The sequence below is a fragment of the Acipenser ruthenus genome, chromosome 8 (genome assembly GCF_902713425.1).
Source record: "Acipenser ruthenus chromosome 8, fAciRut3.2 maternal haplotype, whole genome shotgun sequence".
Taxonomy (NCBI): Eukaryota; Metazoa; Chordata; class Actinopteri; order Acipenseriformes; family Acipenseridae; genus Acipenser; species Acipenser ruthenus.
Window position 1 is genome coordinate 11,848,408 of NC_081196.1, and position 21,001 is coordinate 11,869,408.

General features: G+C 35.8%; 2 protein-coding genes across 3 annotated transcripts; one reads left to right on the plus strand and one right to left on the minus strand.

Annotated features, from left to right (window-relative positions):
* Positions 1 to 3,136: 3,136 nt before the first annotated feature.
* On the plus strand, positions 3,137 to 8,343 carry LOC131737719 (frizzled-4). The gene is made up of 2 exons (XM_059028504.1): positions 3,137 to 3,831; positions 5,533 to 8,343. Exons 1-2 carry the CDS (start codon positions 3,577 to 3,579, stop codon positions 6,853 to 6,855), a joined length of 1,578 nt encoding a protein of 525 aa, XP_058884487.1. The 5' UTR covers positions 3,137 to 3,576; the 3' UTR covers positions 6,856 to 8,343.
* Positions 8,344 to 10,902: 2,559 nt separating this feature from the next.
* Positions 10,903 to 20,192, minus strand: LOC117972616 (ICOS ligand-like). Of its 2 annotated transcripts, none has more exons than XM_034922310.2 (8): positions 19,997 to 20,192; positions 18,636 to 18,667; positions 18,093 to 18,136; positions 15,636 to 15,971; positions 15,065 to 15,337; positions 14,201 to 14,335; positions 14,044 to 14,070; positions 10,903 to 13,592 (listed from the first exon to the last, which is right to left on the minus strand). In XM_034922310.2, the coding sequence occupies exons 1-8, from the start codon at positions 20,042 to 20,044 to the stop codon at positions 13,573 to 13,575; spliced, it is 915 nt and encodes a 304-aa protein (XP_034778201.2). In that variant the 5' UTR covers positions 20,045 to 20,192; the 3' UTR covers positions 10,903 to 13,572. The 2 variants fall into 2 exon arrangements, with proteins under 2 accessions (XP_034778201.2, XP_034778200.2); XM_034922309.2 differs by having other exon boundaries at positions 14,044 to 14,074.
* Positions 20,193 to 21,001: the final 809 nt, after the last annotated feature.

The window sequence follows — 21,001 nt, forward strand, 5'->3', positions numbered from 1 at the left end:
TAATGTGAAATAATGTGATATCTTGTAACAATTGTAAGTTGCCCTGGATAAGGGCGTCTGCTAATAAATAAATAATAATTGAATGATGATCGCAATGATTTTTATTTTGCTTGCCTCAATGAAACATCATTGATCAATTAACCAATCCTAGTGCCCTTTTTGGATCCTTGCGTATCTATATAGCATTTCCTTGCATACTGCCACACTAAAGCTCTTCCGTTTGTATTTGCATTGTGATGGGAAATGTCAGAGTCTCATTAATTGCCTTTTAATAATAAAGTTTTCTCAGTGCATAAACATAAAACAATATATTACATGTATACTAATATGCACACGCATGTGTTTTCGAAAAGTACACATTTTATTTGATTCTTGCTTCTGAATAAGACATTTCCTTTAAATGGTTGCTCCTCCAGCAGCAACAGTGAAAGATCAGGGATAGGGTGCCAGGAGAGCAAGTATGTTTGGAGCCTACATTTTATATTATTTATATAGCAGAATGGACTGACAGACTTGATAGAAGGTTCCAGTGGTTAGGAGGGCAGAAACAGAAATCCAATTCTTTATATGACTTGGACTGAACCCATATGGATCACAAGCAAACCAGTAACTGCAGAGTACAAGCAGTCAACAATAGGAGCCCTTACCAAGATCTCCCCTGGCATTTTAAAGCAAAACCTATAGCAATGCAAGGTCACAAGGAGGGGGGTAAGAACCTCATGATCCCTGTACACTCTATAGTTCTTATATGGAAATCATGTGCATCTCACCTTATATCAATTAGATGCTGCTTATTTATATATGCAGTATCTTGCATTTTGACCTGTGACCTTAGATGGCTCATATATTGCGGTCATGTGACTTCTTTGATTTCCGGAGTAATAAAGATTGTCTTAATACTCGGTACATAACTGTGTTCTCTGGGTCAAGTTTGAGTATCCATACAAGAAAATGTTACCCTTTCATGTCTGTCATTTTACAAAGGTGATGCTGCCACAGCATAGAAGCCTTATATCTCAGAAGTCATATTTGCAGGTTTATATAAATGTGTGTAAATGTGACATTGGCTGCCATATTGAGGTCATGTGACTTTTTAATTTTCTTGAGTATAGAGACTTTGATTTATTGTTGTAATTGCCCATGCCATATATTGCCAATTTTACCTATGGAAATGAATATATAGTCATTACATTTGGTGCACAGCTGTGTTCTATGATTCTCTCAATAAAGTCCCATTACAGGTATTTGTCCAGTAAGTGTCATATTGTTTTAACCTCCAGACATATCAATGATAAAGATCATTTTAACTCAAACACAAAACCATTTGATCTGATATGCATTACATTATGCCTCCGGGATGCTTTGTTTTTGATCTCTAAAACTCCCATTTTTTTATTATGCAATCAAACACAAAGTAAGCTGAGGGCACTTGCCACTTGACTTTCTTCTTAGCAAGTCCTCTAAATGTATGATTCATGAGCAAAAGAGGAACACTTTGAAAAATATGAACAGTTTGAGACTGAAGATGAAATACAACTGATTAAAACTTATGTGTATATGCATTATGAGTAGTTATTCTAAGTGGCATTATTTAGATTATTACTTTGTACACCAATTTTCTGAACGTATGTATACAATGCTGTTTTGTATGTTTATGTTTTAAGTCATTACTCAAAGTTTAGTATACAAGAAACTTGTATAGACTACGGTTAAAGGCAAAATATACATTTAAAATAACATTATTTCAATAACTCGCCATCTAAAACTAAATGTTTAAGAATTAAACATACATTTTATGGAATAGATCATAAACACATTTTTGTGCATGTTTTATGTTTTTTTTTAATCAAAATAAACATTATTGTGTAAAGCAGATAAATACTAAATGTATTTATAATCAGTTGCATAATAATCTTAAAACACTTTATTTGCAGCGCGTGGGTGATATACAGGATATTAAAAAAAAAGATTTGTAAAATGTATTTCAGGTTAAGCTAAATAAATAGGCAACCGTCTGTCAGATTCTTTATTAAACTCAACGTTTAAAACCATCATTGTTTTATTAATTGTTTTAACTACTCCACATTATCGTTTTCTTATTTTCTTTGTTATGTGCTGCATTTAGCCCAAAGCAGTTCCCGTTCCCCGCAGATAGCAATCAAGGCCTTCTTTCACAAGTTTAAATGCTGGTTGTAATTGTTCATTAAATGACCTTTGCCAGAACTGATAGCACAACCCATCCATCAGAACCGTCAGGAGAAAGGAGGCGGAGAGGACCATTAACACGTAATTCTGTCACTTGTGTGCAACCAATATCCAAGAGCCAACGTGGGGTTGTGAGTTTAAGTCCTTATCTTACAAATGATCCCCCATTAGAAAGACCGTAAAGTGCTTAATTGTATGATGCACTCGTCGTATTCGTTTGCATTAATTTGATTTTAACAATTTAATGTGTTTCTTCTTTGCATAAGCTGTAGTGGAAAGACAATGGCTATTTTGGAAGAAGGACATTTCAGGAAGGCTAATACTCTGCGTCCTGTATATCTGTGCTTGGATCTCTCGGGTGCTTCATGCATGGGTCAGCGTGGCTAAAAGCAAACAAAACAGTATCATGTATTTACATTTACAAACCCACTGAAACCATCTGATTAATAGTTTTGTTATCTGGACGCTACTCGTCTGGAAACATTCAAGCACGTCACTTAAAGTGTTTCTTGAAATCAGAATTTAGTCGCCCTGTTACCATCACAACTGAGTGCACGAAACTAATAAAAATAAAGGACATTGAGATGTTTATACGGAGTGACTGTCCTTGTTAGGAGCTTGAAGTACGGCATCCCTTACTGTTTCGATTGAAAGAATACCTTTAATACTGTACTTGGATATTTTGGTCGCTGTAACTTTTCAGAAACATTATGCTACTGGATTAAATTACTGTCACAAGTAGTTACACAGTTTCATTTGATAATACTTATGTAATTTAAGAAATGTGTTTTGTTTAAAGTTGATTCAATTACATTGCGTGTCCGCTATCCAGATACCACGCAGCATGCTTGAAAACTTTCCTCGAGACCACCCATGCCCCGCCCTGCTGTGCGCTCACGGGTAAGTTACTGCGTGATTGGATAAGCCTTATTGGGTCAGTCAATCGGAGCCTTTTCTTTACCAAACCAAGGTTGGCGAGGGAGTAGAGCAGAAAGTATGTAGCTACTCAGCTGACGGACTGGTACTGCCTGGGTTTAATGCACAGAAACTTCAGTAGTTTAGATTATGTGGGTAATTGCAAGTTAAAAATACCAAATTTTGTGTACATGCATTAGCCACGAAGGTTATGTCTTTCTGTACGCAAGAGGACATTATACAATTTTTATAGGACCTGTTTTGTCTTCTGGTCCACTTTCCTTTCTTAGCTATAATTGCAAGCTGTCTACTACTCTAACCTACTGCTACGGTGATAATAAATAAAGTACTCCTGGGAGGGTGTCAAAGGTGCCAGTTTGGAGTCTGTCTGTACAGAGGGTACCCCCTTAACAAGTGCAAGTGGAATATTTGGATTTACAATAATCGCTCGCAAATATGCGGTGGATTTCGATCTTGGATTGTGTGGTGTTTTCTTTGACCATGTTTTCACACTCGTTGGGTTCTGCTCAAGGATTTGGGGACGAGGATGAGATGCGATGTGACCCCATCAGAATTTCTATGTGCCAGAATTTGGGATACAATGTCACCAAAATGCCCAATTTGGTGGGGCATGAGTTGCAGTCGGACGCGGAGTTACAGCTGACAACTTTTACTCCGTTGATTCAGTATGGATGTTCCAGTCAGCTCCAGGTTAGTGCGCCCTAAAATAATGTACCTATATTTATATGTATGACTTTAGGCTCTCATTAACAGGTCGTACCTGCACAGTCAGTGGTGCATATAGAATTGGATGACCCACATTAACCGCGTTACTAAATACGTCGATTTTCTTGCGCTAGGAGAAAACACCTTAGTTTGTTTAGTTGTTTCTGTATATTTATTTCTCCATTATTGCTCGAACCATGTGAACGTGTTCTCTCCCAGTTGCTTAAAATTGCATGAAATAACAGTATTTACAACTTGGATAAATGGGGGTGTAGCTAAAATACCCCTCGTAAGTGTTACGCTCGACATCAAGGCTTGCCAGTCTTCTTTCTTCATCATTACTGGCATTTATATCCCAGGTTACAGATACACCTATAGTTTAGAACACGTATCATTTCTACAGTTTTCAAAGATGCACATTTTACAAAAAACAAACAAACAAAAAAACACTTGTTACACTTCTTGGTAATAGGTCAAACATAAGGCCATTTTAATTCACTGTGTAATCGAATGCAGTAATGGATTGGGGTCACATATAGGATTTGCTAATTTATTTGTATTCAAAAGGAACACGAATAGACTATTAAACTACTGGAGAATCATAAAAAAAGTGCGTTACTTCAAATGTCTTGCATGTAAATTCAACCCAGTACAAATTACAATTAGCCACACGGTACAAATGTAAATGTTACAAAGCGTGCCACAAAAATGAAAAAAAAAAACGTTTGGAGAAGACTTTAAAAACCTGAACATTAAAAAAAAAAGTAGTGGTTTTGCAAGTGGGGTAGCTCTGACCACAGAGTAAGCCGACATTTCCTTTTTCAAACAGGAAAAATACATCCCGCAGATCTTGCAGATTCAACTTTTTATTTGTATAGAATTGTATTCGGTTTAAGTTCATTTTAATTTCAAATTCGAAGACTAAACAACATGTGGAATAATACTACCACATCTCTATCTGTATGTGCAGTCACTCAATATTTTTCTTACCATCCAAATTGAGATTCCGCAAATCCCCTGGCTCTCCATTAAGTAAATAGCTTTGCCAGTGCGTCGCATTCTTAAGACAGTTAGATGTCCAGTTATATAATTTCACCAGTTTGTGAAATTAGATACGGATAAATATAGCCTGATAGAGATACATAATTACATTTTAAAGTAGACACCATAGAAAGCAGTAGCTAGGCAACGAAGTATCAATCAACAAAACACATTTCTTTTTTAAATAAAAATAAACTGTTAAAAAAAAATACACATTATCCAGAGTTTTAAATTTAGAGACAACAGAAAACTCTTGACAAATTGTTATCGCAACTGTGCCTTATAAATGTGTCTTTTTTTATTATTTTCAAATCATAGTTGCCTCACACACATTTATTTTCTTTTGTCCCTATTTTTGCCTGAATAAACCACAGACGTGAAGTATCTATAGTTAAATCTTACAACAGTATGACTTGTGCTAAATACACAGGTCTCCCTGTACTATTAAAATAGATACTTTAATTACAGTACTTTGCATTTTAGCATAGTTTCCAAAGGTGATTAATGATTGCAAATGAGCAATACAACCTATCAACAGAAACATAGTTTCAAAATAGCACACAGAGGATAGCTATGTGCAAGGTTAACTACTGTAATAAAGTCCTGCTCAATCCTAACTGTTTCAATTTCTTTTCTTTCTTTTAGTTCTTCCTATGCTCAGTCTATGTACCAATGTGCACAGAGAAGATCAACATCCCAATAGGCCCCTGTGGCAGCATGTGTCTCTCTGTCAAGAGAAAATGTGAGCCTGTCTTGAAGGAGTTTGGGTTTGTGTGGCCCGACACTCTCAACTGCAGTCTGTTTCCACCCCAGAACGACCAGAATCACATGTGCATGGAGGGACCAGGGGACGAGGAGACACCTTTTCACGCGTCTCTGCAGCCGGAGGAAGAATGCCACAGTATGGGGGTCTACTCGGACCAGTACGTCTGGGTCAAAAGAAGTCTGAACTGTGTTTTGAAGTGCGGCTACGATGCAGGCCTCTACAACCGATCGGCCAAAGAATTCACCGACATCTGGATGTCAGTGTGGGCAATTCTGTGCTTTGTGTCGACCACTTTCACCGTCTTGACCTTCCTGATTGATTCCACGAGATTCTCCTACCCTGAGAGGCCAATCATATTTCTGAGCATGTGCTACAACATTTACAGCATTGCTTACATAGTGCGACTGACGGTGGGGCGGGAGAGGATATCCTGTGACTTTGAGGAGGCAGCGGAGCCTGTGCTCATCCAAGAAGGGTTGAAGAACACAGGATGCGCAATCGTTTTCCTGCTCATGTACTTTTTCGGGATGGCAAGCTCCATCTGGTGGGTGATCCTCACACTGACCTGGTTCCTGGCTGCTGGACTGAAATGGGGACATGAAGCCATTGAGATGCACAGCTCCTACTTTCACATCGCCGCCTGGGCTATCCCGGCTGTAAAGACCATTGTGATTTTAATTATGAGACTGGTGGATGCCGATGAACTGACGGGGCTGTGCTATGTCGGAAGCCAGCACATTGATGCTCTGACTGGTTTCGTGGTGGCACCTTTGTTCACTTACTTGGTGATAGGAACCTTATTCATAGCTGCTGGCTTGGTGGCCTTGTTCAAAATCAGGTCCAACCTCCAAAAAGATGGAGCTAAAACTGATAAGCTGGAGCGACTGATGGTCAAAATCGGTGTGTTCTCAGTTCTATACACAGTACCGGCCACTTGTGTCATAGCCTGCTACTTCTATGAGATATCGAACTGGAATGTTTTCAGGTACTCGGCAGAGGACTCCAACATGGCGGTGGAGATGTTAAAGATTTTCATGTCTCTGCTGGTAGGCATCACCTCAGGCATGTGGATTTGGTCTGCCAAGACCCTCCACACATGGCAGAAATGCTCCAACAGGCTGGTGAGCTCTGGGAGGACAAAACGAGACAAAAGGACAGACGGCTGGGTCAAACCAGGAAAGGGAAATGAGACAGTGGTATGAGCTCTGAAGCCACCAACAGTCTTCTGTGTGAGGTGTAACAAAAGCTGTAACCTGAGAGATGGTTCGATCAAAGCGGGATGGCATGAAACACTCAGTGTAAAAGGACAAAGACCAACCAGGATCATTGTTCAGAAGAAAAGTACTGTACCATACCAAAAAAAAACCCAGCAACTAATAAACAGCAAGTTGGTGCCTTTACTGGTACAGTACAGTCAAAGCCTAGGAGAGGTAATGATGGCCCCATTGCCAAGCCAAGAACTCGGAGCTGGTTTAAGAGACAGCTTTTCTTTTTTTTAATCAGCATCATTTCAGTTAAGCTGTGCATTGTGCTGTAAAGAACTAGTTTAGTTTTATTTGGGAATGGCAGAAACATTGTATGTGTCAAACTATGGATAGCCTTAACAGCAAATGACTGCCTACTTATGTAACAGTTCTGTTTTGATATGCATTTTTGTTTTACCTTTTTTTAAAAATTTACACTGGACTGCATGTAACCACACTGAAGTGCACTGTAAAGAGATGGTTGTGCCTTAATCAACATAAGGGTGGATTCAATTCCATGACCTGCATTATTAATTTGCTATCATCCAATCCACTTTTCTGGAGACTCTTTATGAATTTGTAGTCAATTATGGGCTTGACGAGTCTTAAAACAAGGTGATTTTAAAGGTTTAATAACCACAGCTTTACATTTTAATGACCATAACAACAAGATTTTTAAAGGTTTTTTTACTTTTTAATTGGAGCCCATTTAAAAATGCTACTATCCTTAGAGGTCATTTCCTGTGTTCTGGGTGTTAGACCTCACAGTTTCCTGTGGGTAAGGCCTATTACCTGTAACCCAGGAAGTGAAAACAAAGTAATTAACAGAAAATACACATCATTGTGGTGATGAATTATTTTTACACCTAGTAGTGCCAGGATGGTTCTGTACTTTTTGATTGAGTTCAGAATAGTCATTTGGGATGCGGCTACTAAATAAGCTCACACTTTTAATCCTTAGTGTTTAAGTTCGTTCATCAGTAACCTCAAACTGTTTTCTCCATTTATGTTTCTGATTTAGTTTAACTCAACCGAACCCTACACAGCCTTTTGTGTTTTCCTAAGCAGAGTGAGCTCTGCATTTTAGAGCAGCAAAGTAAAAACACATGTGGTTAGCTTACAGCTTGGTTTGTATCCTTTAATATAATTGGCGTATATGCCCCACAATCTCTCACTTAACTTTGAACAAGTCAGTATCTTTCTTAAAAACAGACCAATTCTATTCTGAAGGAAATTTTATCTATTGGTGTTCCTGCCATAGTACAATGTATGCATTGTATAAACCCACAAACACCATAGACAATGACCTTTTCTCATCTAATGAGTATTTGCAGGCACATTAAGAAAGACTGATAGGATTGTACTATTAAGACATCCTTTCTATGAGCTTGTTGAAGCTGGCTGCAGCTGGTGGGACAGTGTTATAATTATATATATATATATATATATATATATATATATATATATATATATATATATATATATAATTACACACACACATTGCCAGAGCTGTCACCTTTTGAATGTAGAATACTGAGAATACATATTTGCATTAGCAAGAAATGTATAGGTACTTACAATGCCTAGCCATGTAAACCAGGAAACTATGAAGTACTATGAAATATTTTTAAAAGTGATGTATAAAGAATGTGTTTTGTTATTAATGTATTATAAATTTCTAATTTATCTTTGTAAAAAAAAAAAAAAAAAAAAAACTTTGTTATTTAAAAAATAAACCTTTTGTATCAGAAGATAACAGTTTATGTTTTTGTTTCTTAAATTGATTTCCTGTCAAATTCATGAATGGCTGTTTTTCCCCCCAAAACACATTTTCCCAGTTCAAAGTCAAACCTGCTTAATATCACTTCTGTTAATGACACTCTATGCTTCTCAGCACATTGAAATGACCTGGCCACGATACAATGGGAGGTAATGTGGAAAAGCTCATCATAACATCACTCTGCGGTTTAAATCAACCACATTGATCAGTCATACAGCTGTTTATCACACTGTCACTTTGGAAAATAAAATCACAAGTTTTGAATGTTTACATGAAAGTATGCTGCTGTACAGTATTGAAATGTTCTGCATATAAATGCAATCCCGACTACTTGGGATGACTCCCTTCATTTTGGCTGACTCACTTTGAAGTTATATTTTAATGGTTTAACTATTGTTGTTAAGAGTTAAATAAACATTTGAACAGGTTTATAAAAAATAAAGATGGCTGTACAATCCATAAATAATGATAGAAACACCCAGACAAACCGCAGTATATGTTGTGACCTACGATTCACGTAAGTCTTAAACAATGTAAACAGTTTTACAAGGCCACCGCCCTGTGTTGAGTGAACTCCTGTTGAACTAGGAACCTTTCAAATATTATTTATTTTTTTATTTTTTTTGGACATACACACTAAATCCAGTGAAATCTATTTGGTGTCATTCCTTTAAGAAATACAACACCAGAACACTGATTTAAAAAAAAATAACTGTCATATATTTTCTTAACACCATTTTCACCAATCCACCCGGTTCTATTGATTTCTGCTTCCTTTAATATGATTTGAGCCAGACCCAGTCTTGAGATCACCTTCATGGTTGTTATCTTGGACTCTTTATTTTAGCCAAATTCCAACTGATATTGATCTGTCTCCATAGAATACTGTTTAGGAACATGGCATCACTTTAAAAAAATCTCTCTACACATTCTGATTTCATCACTGCCATCCATCACATTCCTTAACTTTCTTCTGCTAAAAGAGTGTGTATATAAACAACTGTCAATTTCACATACTTGTGGAGTCAGTTGTGAGATATGGGATAAGGATGGTTTATAGTATCATTACACTGGTGGCATTTTCAAAGAGGAGATTTGAATGCTGTACAATTCATCCACTGAGCCCTATATAGATCGCCAAGATATCACATTTAAAAATGTTTTTTGTTGGGGTAAAAAAGACTGCAAGGACAAATTACAATAAAACATTTTGAATTTAAAATAATTAATATGTGTTAAAAATACCCGTTCTCTGTCATACTTTAGTTCAGTAATAAACCATGCTTTGTTATTGCAGTGTTTAAATTGTATTCCGTTTTAAAGTGTGTAGTTTTCTGTCTCCTTGCACTGGTATGTCTGTGACCAGGTTAGACAGCCCTGCTGTACCATGGTCTGTAGCTTGTATTGAACCCCCTCTAGGGGCTAACACTGGATACTGCAATAAATACTTCTAGTCTGTGTACCACTGCTTTCATGTAATGAATAGTATACTGCAGCTGTGAGGAATAATTCCAGCAAATGCTAAGAATCTCAAACAAGACTGTGATGCTGGCCGTGAAATATATAACTTACTCACTGGCGTACCCAGAGACAGTGAATGAAAGGCCTTCCTTTCACATGATTTATTTTTATGAATGAAGAATGAGAATGAGAAACTATACACTGCCCTCATTGGTGGGCTTTAATCACATGACTTCCCTTACCAGTTTAATTATTAATAATGAATCAATTAATTTTTTTTTATTCAATTAACACAATATAATTTATAAGGTGTTACATTTAATCCCAATTAATATTGCTTCAGTCATTTCTCCCTAACACATTTCAAAGTAAATTGGGAACTTTTTCTAAACATATGTTGCCCTCTGCTGGTCAATTTTATATTACTACACTTATATATATCTGATGTATTTTATTTATTATTTTTTAATTTTGTTGTTCCAAATTATTTTACCCCCAGTGTTCGGTGGGCATACTCTGATCCCACGACCAAGCCAGCTTTCTTTTTTACACCCAGGAACTCGAGTGGATGTCAGAGAGCTACGGGCCTCTGGAGGACAAAGGCCAGCCCTGCAGGTGTCTGCTGTGAGCTCACTGGACGCTGTAGCGCGGTGACGAGAAACAGTCCCTGCCGGTTTTAATGACCTTTCGACTCTACCTTCAGGTCACCTTATATCTGTACTTTAAGTACACATTTACATAAAGGATGAGGTACAAGATTGTTTTTTTAGTACAGTTTTTATTAAAATGACATAAACAGAACTGAGAACATAATGGTTTTACAGTACAAAACTTGAATAATTATGCAATATTATATATTATATGCACTGAGAAAAATATATATAAATGAAAAAAAATACTATAAATGTATTTACTAACCATCGCTAAATATATTGTGCAATGTTTATAATAATTACAAAACACACAGACACATTTTATGGAAAACACATTAGTTAGGCACACATATTTATTGTACACAATACAGTACAGGTGTAGTGCTATTTTTTTGGTACGTGTTAAAAAGTGGTACACAGCACACTGTGCTTCTCGCCCATGCATAAACAACTTTGCTAAGAAAGCAGGGGAATGTCAGTTCAAAATCTGGTACGTTAAGATGTTTTCAGTCTTTTACATTGTGTTTAATGTAACTTAACATATTTTTCCACCATTAAGCAAATAGTAAGCAAATATTTATCCTATCCAATACACTGGGTCTTGTGAATTTTTTAACTTGTGCAACTTTGCGGTGACTTCTCTTTTTGTCTTGCTCATTGTGAATTGTTTTTTCTTTTACTATTAAAAGAGAAATTGGTTGTCTGTTTTCAGTTTATGTTTGCAAAAAACAAAAACAAATGTATAATTAACTTTGGCAATTGCGTTAAGTTTTCCTACAAACCTTAAGACTAGAGCTTTACATGGAGGATAGCAACTGATTGAACTTGTACCAAAATCCGACGCCCTACCACCTTCTGACATTACACGGCTCAAGTTTTGGTACTCGTACCACATTCTGACACTACACCGGCAGTACTGTAGAGGCAGTACAGTACTAGTAACCACAACACCGGGTATTCGACAATGCAAAGAAATATTTTCTGTACAAAAGGCTTCAGTTAATTTTAAATGTTTTTTTTTAAAGCTAAACCCCGCTCCACCCTCCCACCCCTTATCCCCCCCAGCGGTTTTATTACCTGAAGATAATTGACATTTCATGAAGTGCTATCACCTTGATCTCAAGACCGTCACTGAGATGATTTCTGCGTCATACTTTAATGCTTAATTGTATGGGCTCTAATCAAATAATCTAGTGGTTCTAATGATGCCTTGACTGTGTATTTTAGCATTTTTCATAAAACAATTACAGTAGAAATATAAAACAACAATAAAGCAAGATTAGAAAGTAAACATGTGTTAAGAAAGCATGAGACAAATCTCTACCAAATTTCCAATGGAAAATGTGCTTAATTACATAGTTGCGTTAAAGCAAGACTGCATTAGTATATATATATATATATATATATATATATATATATATATATATATATATATATATATACACTGTGTGTGTGTGTGTGTGTTTGCCTGAGACTTTTCAGTCTGTCACATTTGCTTTAGTGATGTCATCATCACAGTAATTTCCTCCAACAGAAATAGTTAAACAATAGGACCATCATTTATTTGGCATTGCCTTAGCAGTTAACCTTGGCCTGAATTAAATAAAAGTTCATGGCACCACCATTGCTTTACTTTATAATGGCTGTGGTGATGCCATCATTTTTATTGATCTAGGTCCTTGTCTGCAGGGTTAGCAAACATCTCATCACTATTCTGTAATTAGTGATATAAATACCTCTCATAAAGAATGCACCAATTTCAGTTTCTGGGAAAATCATATTTGAATTGAAATTATAGGAGAAGAATATCTCAAACGTAATGTTAAAGAAAGTGTTAGTTTTGTCAGTTATAAATTGATACAAACTATTTAAACAAAATTAATAGTACATTTTGTGAAATGGCACTTACAGAATGTTATTAAATTCCAAGCTTTTGGGAACAATTTCAAATGAAATGCACTACATTTGAACACTCCATAAACATATAAATACAAATCCTCTGGCCATTAGTTAGGGGATACTTTATATCAAATACAATGCCGTTTTTGCTTAGAAGTTTCAAAAATACTCCTAAGAACTGAGTTTCTGAAGTGAGGAGGTTGTGTAACATTTATTTTCCATGTCATAACTCACAGAGGCTGACAGGGCAGAAATTACAGTGATCATCTCTACTGGTCATTTATAAAACTACCTCACTTCAAAAATTCAATTCAGGTCTTTCTCTGAGGCTGAAAAAACATTAGTTAATGATCCTGGCCAAAAAAAAAATAAACACATAATACAAATACAAACACACACACACACACACACACACACATATTAATGTAATATTCTTAAAACATACATGACATAAAATCACTTTCAGAGTGAGTTTACCCAAGAGAAAAAAATATTCATAAAAACATAGTTGATGATACAAAAACGGCCTCATATACAGAACACAATTTTACTTTTAAAGTTCTTATTCATATAACTGCTTGTGATTTCCCACCTGGATACATTTTAAAAATCCTAGACAAACTGAGTGCTTTGATTGGCTAAGAAGGATTAGAAAAATACAAAAATAAATCTAAAGAGAATTAAAGGGTCTCCAGTGATAATAATGCTGGTGCTAATAGGGATAAGATAATTGATTTCAAAACCTTGGTTAGCACTCTGCTGAAGACTATCACTCTTAACTACAGTTCTGAATAATCACTGTCCATTGATATTGATCATAATTAAGATTTATATATAGTAACTTTCTTTGTTCCACAGTATCATTTCAAGTGCTCGATTCCATTATACCAGTTGTCTCCTGCCTAAAAAGAATACAGCAGATAAACATATTGTAAATACCTTACATAAACAAGCACTCTGTACATTTCCTATCTCAACTTTCAGTGCTTTATTGTTAATATAAAAGTCAAAAAATACAACTGTATTTTTTTTCTTATTCATAACAAACCTGTTATTTTCATGGAAAAGAACGTTAATGAAGAGAATATCGTTAAGTGACCCATTAGGGTGTCACTGTTTTGAATTGACTTTGCAGTTGAGGGGAATTACGAGAGGTGCACACTCAGGAATTATTTTGAAGTCAGGTGTGTCCACTGTACCGATATTGAGAATAAAGCACGATAGAAGCTCAATACGGTTGGTGGCAGCAGTCGAAACGTGCATTCTAACTGGCTAAAGATCTACAGCAGTCTACAGAGTATCATGTTGTGCAATGTGAAACTTTATATGAACAACTTGTCATAGTTTACTTACTGATTGGTATCTTCAATTCTAGGTTGCCTAACTAGAACAAAAAAAAAGAGAAGCAAAATGTGTGTTGATAAATATTGGACCAAAAACATAAAGTCATGTTTTAAAAAAGCACATTTTCTAAATGATGTTGTTTTTTTTTGTGCAAAATATATCTTACCGGATACGTTTAGAGAACAAGATTTTTTCATCCTCCATACAATGCAGATAACCATACAAACTGTAATCATAGCAACAGCAGCAACAGCAGCATACACCAACATGTTATCAAAGGGTGTGTCCGCTGTTGGTATATCTGGAAAACCAATACGTGTTAAATCAAATTAAGTCAAGAATAAAGGTTTTTTTTTTAAGTGGACTCGTACTATGTAACATTATAGCTTCTACAGTTTGCTATTTTAGATTAAACATATTTATTTTAAAACGATTTACATTGTACATAATACCCTAATAGGTATGGTGTTTTTTTTGAGACGTAGAATGTTTTTCCCTGTGATTTTCAGTAGTTTGATTTCTAGGTATTTTCCTGTTCAGAGTGTATTTCCACCCTCTGAACTTTTCAAAAGACTTACACAACACTAATATCAAAAGCAAGGAAACTACACTGCCACAGTCCTTACCTGAGAGCTGGAATGTACTTAGACTCATACAGAATGATTACAATGAGTTTTAATCCTTCCTTTAGTTAGCCAGGCAACATGTACAATTACTGAAATACTACATTCTGAAATAAAATGTTACTGTATATTTGGGTCAAGTACATTCACCCAAAATTGTGAAGACATTTTAACATCTAAATATGGTGGACTGTTACCATATTTCCATTCATTGAACTGTATGTACGGAATAAACTTTAAAATGGAAGCCTTTCTGTGACCCGCACATTGAGAAGCACTGTGTGAAGGTACCACACCCCTCCAAACAACATTTACGTTACCTAGTCAGAGCAACAACCTCTTTTTACAATTGCGAGAAAACCATGCCTTTCGTGTTTAAAAAAAAAAAAAAAAAAACAGATACTCACATGTTTCAATCGTCAGCGATGTCTCATTTTGAACAGAGCAGCAGATGTTCAAATTTAGCGGGCTGTTAATTGTAATTGTGCTTGAAACATTGAACAATCCAGTTTGAGGATCTTTGTTTTTTTTTTCTTCCACAATGAACCAGTCTGAGGTGTTCAGGTCAGGGTTAAAGTGCCATTTCACATTATGTGCAGGGTATCCTCCACTGGAGAAGCAGGTATAATTTCCATCGTTGCTATCTTCACTCTTCAGCACCACTGGCCGTGTAAATTTAGCTGCAGATAGTTTAAGGTTCACAGATTGAAAACAAACAAAGAAACATTAATACTACTGGGGATGTAAAATACTGTACCACAGTATATGTCCAAAACATTTTATCCTCAGGCAAAAATCACAGCACCCTCTCATGATCATGCAATTATTTTGTGCTATGAAATATTTTTACCTTTAGGTTGTATCATTTTATATATGACATTTTTTTGTAAATGTCATATATAAAATGTCATATGTAAACCCTTAAAGTATGTAAAAGTCACTTAAAACAACAACATAAAAACTGAAGTAGTTGCTTACCTGTAACCGTTACCAGGAATTCAAATGTGTACACACTTCCTGTTGTTTTATTTTGAACAAAACACTTGTATTTTCCCTCATCTGAAATCCTTATATCCAAAAGCTCCACCACCTGCTCATATAGGTCAATCCTTGTACGATTTCTGAAAGCTTCATTAATGTATTCATCTTTAATTGCCTCTCCAGAGTAGTATGCAGCCACCATGATTTCCTCATTATTGGAGTCATATTTTTGCATGTAGAGTAATTTGATTGTATGGGTTGGGAACTTACAATGACAAGAAAGTTCAACACTTTTGCCAACCAATCCTTTGACGTTGTGTAAAGCTGAACAACCTGTAGAGAAAGAAGGAGGACGGGGGGCAAAAGGGAATTAATCTAGCAGAGAACAAGTAATACTCCATCATGAAAAGTTACAAAAACTGTTACTACACTCATGAAAACTGAACATGGACAGGAGTAGAGATAAATGTTGAACTAGTAAATTAAACGTTTTGCCTTCTGCAGGTAAACAAGTAAGATGAAGAAAACAAACTATATGACTATATGAGCATTTACAGTACTGGAGAAAAATCATATTTTGGGTACCACTTCATTTGTTTGACAGTCTACTCATTATAATATTTTGCATATTTTAAAGATGAGACGATTATCTGTTCAGAGATGACAAAATATTTATATGGTAAAGGGTCAAAGTGAGGACAATCATTTGTTGTTCCCATAATTGTTTCCAGTACCATATATGGCCACTTTATTAGGACATCTACCTGATTTAGCCTCACCCTGATAATAAATAGCTTGATCATGTGATGTGATATGTAATGCCTGGTCCTCCTATTAATGGTGCACTTATACCCTGATGGCACTGACAACTTTAACAATGTGTTAAGGCAATGATCAGGGCAAACAGTGGCCTGACCTGATATTAGGTACATGTCCTAATAAAGTGGCCAGGAAGTGTATGTATACGGTAAGTGTGTATATATTTTTGTTTGGTACTTTAATGCTTCCCTGCTTTATTAATGCCTGTATCTTTCAAGTAATATAAAACACATGTTATCAGCCATACACCATCATAATCAGTCATGTGAGATGTAATGAAGACTGTGTGGTACTAGACCAATGGGAGTTTTATGTTTATTGTTTTCATGAAACAGGATGTGTTACCAACAACACACATATTATAAAACATTATAACCATTCATATTGTTGAGACCAGGAAGACAACAGCTTGGAGTGTATTCCCTTTGAAGCGCACCTTGTGTTAATTCCCAAAAGATATTTAACTCATTATGTTCAGCCATGGTAAACAAAACCACAGAATGAAAGCCGTCCATTGAGACTGGTCATGAATGTTGAAGTTTACTTTAATAAAAGTACGAGCTGCCAGCAATGAGGAACTGCATTCACTCACCAAAACAAAACAACTCGCTGTTATCTGGGTAACCGGAAGTGCTGCTGTATATAACAGAACTGACTGTTTTAATCAAATTAAAGGGAATATGGTCTGATAGTTTAACATGTTTCTATGCAAGTTTTCCTGTACTCTGATGCATTGCATTGCTTTTTAATACAGTTTGTACATGAAAACAATAATGCGCCACCCTGCTCTTGCATAGTAAACACATTCTCAGCCTCAGAGCCTTGAAGGACTGGGCAGAGCCACACAAATTACCTCTGAACGTCCAAACGGCAAGTAAGACACTAAACATTAAATCCAAGAAAAGGTGACACGTACACAAAACAAAAGCAAACCTCTCAACTTTTATTTTAAGGAAATGTACATTTGAACAAGTAGGACAGTGTGTGTATTTTTGTCTCAACATGTTCCATTTGACATCTTTCTGTAAGACAGGAACTACATTAAGTTTCTGTTTACTTTGTGGGTGTATAAGTTTCCAATGACCTCGCAATACATGCTTTCATTGAGCTCCTTGCCATGGAACAATTCCTGTTTACACTTCTCCTTTCCAAGCTGGCCGCGCAGCTTTTACGAAAATCATCATATTTAATGCTCAACCCACGTTCACACGAAACCAAGAGTCCCAGCCACGGTCATTTCAAATAAATCACATGCAAATGTGTGTCAGTTGTCCTCCGGTTTGGAACGTTAAGGAGCAGACAAAATTATTCCATTGAATCAACTGCCTATTGTGTTCAAAAAGTGCATTCCCAATACCTTTTCAATTAATGTAATACAAAATCCACTGCTTTATTGCATCAACATAAAGCTCTGAATAGGACCAAATAGTGTATTTCCCATGACGTGCGCTCTACATCCAAAATGGTCAACAAAACTACAAAATGGAGGCTGTATGTCAAAACACAAGAGCTAAATAGCAAGAAGTAGCTATGTGTAACTCACTAACTTTGCAACTTTGTATAGCACTTCATACATACATACATTCACACATACATATATGCATAAATAAATGTATTTTGAAAATGTTATATTACCTGTGTTTAGCAATGAAAAGCATATTAAGAGAACAACTTTCCACCTGCATAACAATGAAAAAAAACAAAAAACAATTAGCTTGGCTTGCTTGATAACTGTCACGTTTACTAAGATAACATTTTAAAGTTAAAAAATAGCCTTTTTTATTTGAAATTGGTGTTCAAAATTATTGATTTGAAGGTAGTTTAGGTTTTATTTAAGAGCAATATTAGCCCACTATAAATGAGTTTTGAAAATTGAAAATTACACTTTTACTTTTACTAAACTGCTGCAAAATTTGGAACCCAGCCAGTCTCTATAAAAAAAAAATCTCAATAAAAGAAGGCTAAGTGTATTGTTCATGAGCTCCTCTTAACTCATCATTGTGTTTTATCTCAGGCTTACATTCTCCATACGGTATCCACATTTTACATTGCGAACTAAAGTAAGCTGATATTAAAATATCAATTGCACTGCATCATTATAATGTATTTTAGTTATACTGCATGTCATATTTATTTTAAAACAAAACTCTGACAGAATACAAACAGAATAATACTCACTCAGCACTTGTTTTGTGAAAACTTGTGATTACCTGAAAAAAAAGTACATAGAAGTGTAAATATTTCTAAAAATGAGCTCTTACCACAGTCTGTTTGTCATTAACTTTCTGATATAACCTAAACAGCGTGAAAGGGATCATAATGGGGGAATCCCAGAAGTGGGCATATGTGAAACCGAGTATCTGTTCAATCTGCATGTTTACTCAGGCTGAATTGCAGCCTTAGTCAGACACTAAAGAAAAAAAAAGGGTTGGTATCATTACTAGTTATTAACTGATACAAAACAAATGTTAGATCAATAGATTAAGGCTGCGTGAATTTATGTATAATATGCTATGGGTGAAATTCACAAACACATAATTTGCACTATTGAAGTTACTGTACATTAATTATATGTATTGTATGGTAGGGACTCCAGTGTATGTGAACCAAAACTCATGTGCTAGTGACACGTTGGAGTAAAATGATTAGTGAATTTCCCCCAGATACAGTATATTTAATTTTTTTTTAAATAAATGTAGTGTCCAATTATTGTAACCATTTTTGTCTCCCCAAATATATCCCCTCATTGTAGCAATAACAGCACAGGAAAGGGTTGCAGTAGCATTTTGAGATTAAGCAGTCCAACCCCTGTGAGCATCACGGCCAATACAATGCTCCGATCTTCATTCGTTGTGGTTTCGTGGGTTTCTGCTTTTGAAGAACAATTATACGATAATAGTAAGATGTAAATGAGGCATATCATGCAGCCACATGATTTTCCATTACAAACAGACTTGTGAGGTCTAATAATTAAGCTTCTGTTTTACTATTAAAAAAAAAAGAATTACATAATTTTAAAGCCTGGTATTATATGTGTCAGAATTTTAATATCTGGTCATGTTTACAAGATTTACAGCAGCGATATTAAGTTAATCTTTAGGATCTATTTTAATCAGGGGTGACCAAATCTGGTACCAATACCCTAGTCCAATCTATGTTTTTAATCCCATGTGTCCCTATAGATTTGCTTTCAATTTGCATTGCATTTCAGCGTCTGTGGTAATGATTCTACATATTCTACAGGTGTAAAAATGTGGACTGCAAAGGGATTTTTTTTATATCAGATTTGACTTGAAGAACTTTTAAGTATGATAAGGTATGTCTCACTTATTTCACAGATTTAAACAAACAAAAGATAATTACTCAGACCTGTTTTATTTTCTCTTCGGTATCTCTTTAACTCGCAGGGTTTACTCATGACGTTAAAACAGAAATTGAAACAAGCCACTCTGAGCCAGAGAAGCTGATATCTGTGAAGTAATTTGATATCATGGCTGTCTCTTGCTACAGATAGCATTACAAGAAACCAAAACACTTACATTTCCATTTATGTGGTCCATTTCAATATCTTGAGTTTTTTTTTTCATCCACAGGCTTCCCAGGTGTGTGGTCAGTGTATGGTCATTGTCATCCAAAGCACAAGAAGGTCATCCTATGCAGAGAGCTCCTTTACCATGTCAGTTCTTGGCAACAGCAGCAGACTGGTTTGTGATTTAGTTCTTGCTCACGGGGCTTTCTTAAGCTGCGTATCATTTAACAGGAAATGATAGCGCTGTTAGTAAAGGCGGTGCTCTCAGTAGTTTTTTCTATTCACGTTCCAGTTTTTAAAGGACAGTTGATTATCCCCCTCTGGGAATGCATATCCTCATGGGTATAGAATGGAATCGGATGTATTTAACACTATAGAGTATTGCAGATATATATAGAGAGCTGCTTGTCCAACTGGGCTGAAATGTGCTAAGGACTTTCTTTGGCACAAGTTATCAAATTTATCATAATCTCAGGGTTTAAAACATATATATAGAGAAAGGCTTGTACAATTGTGATAAGACTTGATAAGGGCATTACAATACATTGAATGAGGCTGTAGATTTGTCATTACAGGGTCTGTTAACATGTCAACAAACACCCTCTGTCTATCACAGAAAAAATACACATATCTTGAGAAGTCTAGACCAACTGCAAGCTTAAGTAGTAGAAAATGAATGAATAAAATATTATGGCAAAGCTCATTTGCCATAGTGGAGCTCATGAACAGCACAGTGCACCCCAAAATATTGAACATTGCTTTAGATTATGACATGGTATAGCAGACTTGACAGGTAGTATACATGGATTGATTTTATTAGCTATAACCCTTTCATGTCAGACTATTTTGTTCCTTGCCCCGTTTGCTGTATAGGTGTGATACCACTTTCTATTGTAGATGAATAGAAACTGAGAACTGTTATCTTTTTAGGCAGACACAAGCACAGTGTAAACCACTTCTGGACTGAAGTGCTACATCTCCTCTAAATAAGGTTTCATGTTATGCTGTGCTGTGG